The following is a 6000-nucleotide window of genomic DNA, read 5'->3' as shown; positions in this document are numbered from 1 at the left end:
GTTGTGGCACACGGGCTTAGTTGCTCCGCGGCATGTGGGATCTTCCCGGACCAGGGCTCGAACCCATGTCCCCTGCGTTGGTAGGCGGATGCTTGACCACTGTGCCACCAGGGAAGTCCCAATGGCATATAATATTGATGAACAGAAGATGACCGTATTTTTTTGCTTCCTAATTGTGTCATTTTTATTTTTAGATGTACAGACACCAGTTAGAATAAGCAAGAAATTACTTTTTAAATTATGTTTGTGTACACACCTGCGTTTAGCGTTTATCCTTTAATGAACTGTATCAAGCAAACTTTTTACACAGATATCGTAAGAGAGTAAAAAATACTGTCATATCCTTTTAGCAAAACAAGTTGGTTCCAGTTCTTGTCACAGAATATTGGGTAATAAAGTAATTCTAGCATAATGACTGACTGGATGAGAATACCATGTTTCCTTTTTGTCCTTGAAGTATATTGTTTGTTCACTGATTCTTGAGTTTGGGAAGATTCACCTAGGGCAGGCTTTCTCAGCTTTGTCTCTGCTCGTGTTTCGGGCTGGGTTGTGCATTGGCGGATGTTTAGCGGCATCCCTGCCCTTCATACACTAGTTGCCAATAGCACTCCCCAGTGTGGCAACCAGAAATGTCTCCAGACATTGCTAGATGTCCCTTGAGGGACAAAGCTGCCTCAGTTGAGGACCACTGAGCTAGAATATCATCAGCTCAAGACTCAAGTTCTGAGGTTACACTTAGACGATGAGTTTTATCATCATTAATGGAGTTTGTCCGTTAAAACTTTCTGCAGTGATAGGAATGTTCTGAATCTGTGTTGTCCAGTGTGGTAGCCACCAGCCACGAGTGCGATTAAGCGCTTGAAATGTGGCTAGTGCAGCCAAGGAACTGAATTTTTTTTTGTTTGATTTAATTTTAACAGATGTGGCTAGTGGCTGCTGTTTTGGACAGTGCAGGTTTAGTGTGCTGCTGTATGTCTTTTTGCATTCAGCTTCTGACTTCTCTCTTAATTGTGAAATGCCTTTCCTTATCAATTTTTTTCTCTTTGTCATTATGTGTAGAAAATTCTCAATTCTCAACACTCTTCAATGAAACCTTAAAAAAAAAAAAAAAAAGGACTACAAAGATGGTGTTCCCAGATTTCATTTATACCTTGTTGAAAGATCATGTTATACTCTGAGCAATGTAGTAAAAAAGTTGAGGATAATGTAATAGTGCTGATTTGTTTTTATTTTGTTATTATATTACTTTTCTAGGTGGTTTTATCATTTCTTATTTATCTTTTAAATAAATTTATTTATTTTTGGCTGCTTTGGGTCTTCGTTGCTGCGCGCGGGCGTTCTCTAGTTGCGGCGAGCGGGGGCTACTCTTTGTTGTAGTGCGCGGGCTTCTCATCGCGGTGGCTTCTCTTGTTGCGGAGCACGGGCTCTAGGCGCGCGGCTTCAGTAGTTGTGACACATGGGCTTAGTTGCTCCGCAGCATGTGGGATCTTTCCGGACCAGGGATCTTACTAGTGTCCCCTGCATTGGCAGGTGGACACTTAACCACTGCACCACCAGGGAAGCCCCCATACTCAGTATTTTTGTAGATTATATTCCATTATAGGTTATTACAAGGTAATGGCCGTAATTCCCTGTGCTCTACAGTGTATCCTTGTTATCTATTTAACGTCGTTCTTTAATGGAAGTATTTTCATTTTTATCTAGAGAGCTGTAGAGGGTGCTATATCATTAGGAATAGTAGTCTGAACTGGCTTTAGCTAATTATAAGAATTCCTTTAGGCAAGAGAATCAAAGTTAATTTTTCTTGGATTTACTTCTTTTTTTTTCTTTTTTACTATTTTAACTGAAAGTAGAGTAACTAATGTTGTGGAATTGATATAGTTTATAATGAATATTAATCTAATGTACTTGGTTATGTTTTTCATCTCCCAGAGTCTTTGAATACAGTTGAAATGTTGATTTCCCCACTTTATATTGGTTACAATTACAAAGGTTTATTTTCCTGCCACCTACCCTCACCCTCCCCTCCCCTCCCTAATTGAGAAATCTGATATTTTGATCTGTATGCTGTATAAGCAGTCTCTTCTCCTTCTCTTCAGATGGGTCTCAGTAAGGTCAAAGATAACCTTTGAATGTATATATTTTAGGTAGAGCTGGTTCAGAAGAGTATTATCTTTGGAAGAAAGGCTGTTAGAACAAAATGGAATTTAAAAACCTGAGCAGACTTTTAGAAGCTGTTTTTGTTGAGAGAGAAGTCTGGCTTTTCTGGCTGATTCATTTATTATTCAGAAAGGAGTTTTGTAAACTCCAGACTTTGCTGTTCCTAATTTTTCTGGTTTAATAGTGATTTTGGAAAACTTGAGGTAGAATTATCTGATAATATTTCTATCTTAAAGGATTGTTTTTAGAAATCAATTTTTAGTAACTTTGGATTCAGTTTCACCAGGGCTGAAGAATAGAAATTATTTGTACTTGGTCAATTTAGATGGAGTGGTATATTTCGGAATAAAAGGCAATGATTAGGCTATGTTTTTTAAAAAAAATTACAAAAAAATGTTAAATAAATAAATATATCTTTCTTAAATGTAGGCAACTTGAAAGGATTCTGACCCAAACCTTGCCAGGAATTTCTTTCTTTTCCCTGAACCTGTATTTTAAGTATTTACTATGAAGTTTAGTACTATAGTTACTTAAGAAAAATTAAGCAAGAATTTGTACTCCCGTAGTCCCCTGAAAGTGAAAATATTTCTCTTGTTGTGGGTAAAAGGATTGCTGTTGTTCAAGCTTCCTTATTAAACAAGTGTGCTCTGTGTTTGTGTTTGTTTTTAAATCTCAAGGCACCACCTTCCATGGTTAACACTGAGCAGCGCCAGCATGCTGAGCATATATTCTTATCATTTAGGAAATCAAAATCACCATTTGCAGTTTGCAAGCATATTTTGGGTAAGTGTTTACTTTAAAAATACCTCGTTTTTCTATCTTGAACTTTAGATATTTTAAATTCCTTTAAAAATAAGCAGGTTTGTACAGTTATAATTTTCCATTAATAATCATTCCACTGAAGTGGCTTTAAAGGTATTCCATAAAGCCAGAGGGAAAACTCTGATTTTGCTTTGGAGTTTTCTTCCCTAAATAAAACATTCAATAAGTTGTTTTATCATTGACCGTAATATCAAGGCTGTTAATGGTGGGAGGAAAATCTAATGTTTTTTTCTGTTGTTTTCAAGTATGATATCACTTATAGGAAATGTACTATAACGTATCCCAGTGTTTTAAAATTAAGATTATTTTTGGGGGTTTCTAAAGTTTCTTTTAGTTGTTTTTTAATCGTTTTTTAAAAACCATATAGTTTGTACTCAGCTCGCTTAGCGAATATTGGTCAGTTCTGTGTAGGATCTTCATTGTATGTCCTAAAATGAAGCATTGATTTTTACTCTTGTAAAAAATGTTTTGTGAGTACCTTATATCTGACATATGTGTGGAAGTGATCTCTTTCCTTTAAAAATTATCACAGAAGTCATAACTTATTCAGAGATGGCATTTTCTCTGCCTCTTAGGTATTTTTCAATAATAGTTGAGAGATTTCATTGGTTATTGTTATTTTATAATCTGATACTTGTTGGCTGTTTTTCTTAATTGGAGCCACTTTTTTTGTAGCCCACATTGAAGGCTCTGAAAGGAAGGCTATTTGAGTTGTCCACGACCACAGAATTGGTTAGTTGAGTGTAGTGTTAGGAGCTAAACTATCTGACCTTTTATTCTTGTGCTTTTAGGAAGACTAATCCGTAGCCGCCAGCACTCTGGTTTCTGGATGGAAACAGCCTGCCATCCCAGCTCTGTGTGCAGAGCGCTCTCCAGCTCAGGGCTGGGGCGAGGACCGTGGGGCTCGGTGGGCAGGGCCGGCCGGGCGCCGGGGGGCCTGCGGCCTGGAAGCGGCTTGAGGAAGTCATTTCACCTCTCAGGCCCTTTCTTCATCTGTGAAATGGGCATAATGATGTCATTTGCCTTCAATGGACTTGACTGTCTTAAGTCGTAGTGAGGTGCAGATGTAGTAACACATGAAAGCACTTTGTGAGCGGTCATGTAAATGTCATTGCCCCGTTACTGCCTTTCAGATGGCCTTCGAAAAATGCTCTGTCCTCTGTCTGCACGGAGCTAGCATCGGCGGTAAAGGCGGCCTTGTCTCCTTCAGGAGTTAGATTTTACATTAGAGAAGCAGTTTAATAACCACCTTTAATTCTAAATGAGGTGGGGTTTTTTGTTTTTGGGGTTTTTTTTTGAGTATTCTGTTTTTATACTTGGTTGAATTTGCTTCTGGCACTAACAAAATTTGTTATCTTGTGGAGAATAACTCAGTGTTAAATTAAAAGAAGCAAAACTAAACATCATTAAGAATTTAAGGGAGCCTTACTTCATCCTTACTGCCTTGAAAGTGTTCAGCAATAATAGACGTAGAAAACCTCAGATGATCTGAGTCTGGCTTTTGTGGCTGTGCCTTCACTGCATAAACAGGGTCCCAGCGGTGTTTCCTCTGACTTGCGACTGACTGTGACTCAGTTGTCCTTCTGTGCTAGCTGGAAATACCCGATCTAAGTGATAAGTATGTTATTAGAGTGTATTTGTTTATACCACTCTATCCTTTTTAGAGTATGTATATTTTATGAAGAATTATTGCTTTGTGATGATGTGAGCTTGTTTTAGAATACTTTTGTTTTCCTGATAAAAATTTCTAAAGAATAGCATTGCTAGTTCGAGCCGCGCTATTGGAAGCAGTTTGGGTTTTGAGACATTAACTGTTTAAAAGGTTGGGTGCATGTGTTATAAGCATAATCATTAATGTACTGCAAAGCCTTGTGTTACATTAATGTTTACATCTAAACTTCACAGAAAATCTTAACTCCTTACTCAGTTGCCACCAGCCCAGAAAGGTTAATTCCTCTAAGAAGACTTCTCATGCACGTGGCAGTCGATCGCAATCCAGAATTTTCACATTCTTATTTCGGGATTATAAGTCATTTTTATAGAATGTCTGGGTGATAGATTCTAATGAAGGGGAGACTTTCTCTTGGATGCTTCCCTTTTCTGGCCTCTTAAAATTCTTCCTTCCCACTTCTAACTTAAGTTTTATTATGTTTCTCATTTTATCTCATTTCTTTCTCGTCTTATTCTTTTGTTTTCACTGTAGTTTTAATTTCTTTGCTCTTTTCTGTGTGTGCACGTGTGTGTGTTTGTGCGTGTGCGTGCGTGTGCGTGCGTGTGCATGTTGCATGCTTGTGCGTTTTGTTAGAAGAGCACTTTCAGACTTCTTGGCCTCAGAAGTCTTTGGCACTTAGGAATTTACTAGTTTTGTAGGGTCAGGTGTTCCTTCAAAAAACCTGTGAGTTCTGCTCTTGTTAAAGAAATACCCCCAGACCTTGAGGGGTCGGTCCAGCCCTTCTGGAGCTAACTTAGCAGCTTTCTTTTGCCCTTTTCTCAGGGAGAAAAGGATTTCTTTCATTTCTTATCTCAGAGGTAGCCGAGACAAAACAGAACGAGCCTGAGACTTATTACGTTACTGTTGGTGTGCGTGTGTGTCACTGTGCAGCTTATGTTGCCTCTGCTTTGGACAGGAACCCCAAGGCCAGAGAGGGGAGTGTAGTTGCTGGAAGCCAGAACGCAGTGCTTTTCCTCTTGGCCCTTAACTTCACTCTCGCTTTAGTCTTCCTGGCTCTAATTTCAGATGGCCGACAAGATACATGTGAATTTTATTTACGTAATTATTATTAAAGAGTTACTGTGGTAGGAAGTGAAAGCTTCCTGCTACAGTGGCTTAAACTAATTTGTCATCTAAACAGTGTCCTAGTCAGTGGGAGATCATCCCTAAGAGTATGAGAAATTCTAGATGAACTGTGAGTTCTGCACAAGGACCTTGCCATTTTGAGCATCTTCCCAGCAGAGAGCAAGAATAGGCTCCTGTATGTGTCAAGTCCCCATCTTCGGCTGGCAGGCTTCCAGAGTTCC

The 6000-nt window shown here is 38.8% G+C and overlaps 1 protein-coding gene across 1 annotated transcript in view; it reads left to right on the top strand.

The window, feature by feature from the left end:
* Nucleotides 1-2836: 2836 nt before the first annotated feature.
* Nucleotides 2837-6000, top strand: part of XPO4 (exportin 4) — a 90321-nt gene continuing 87157 nt past the window's right edge. The window contains exon 1 of the mRNA XM_055089613.1: nt 2837-2943. Coding sequence (XP_054945588.1) covers nt 2850-2943 — 94 coding nt within the window. The 5' untranslated portion in view covers nt 2837-2849. The remainder of the gene's footprint in view (nt 2944-6000) is intronic.

This window comes from Physeter macrocephalus, chromosome 13, assembly GCF_002837175.3.
Source record: "Physeter macrocephalus isolate SW-GA chromosome 13, ASM283717v5, whole genome shotgun sequence".
Classification (NCBI taxonomy): domain Eukaryota; kingdom Metazoa; phylum Chordata; class Mammalia; order Artiodactyla; family Physeteridae; genus Physeter; species Physeter macrocephalus.
Note: the sequence above shows the minus strand (reverse complement) of the source record. Positions and strands in the feature narration are given on the sequence as shown.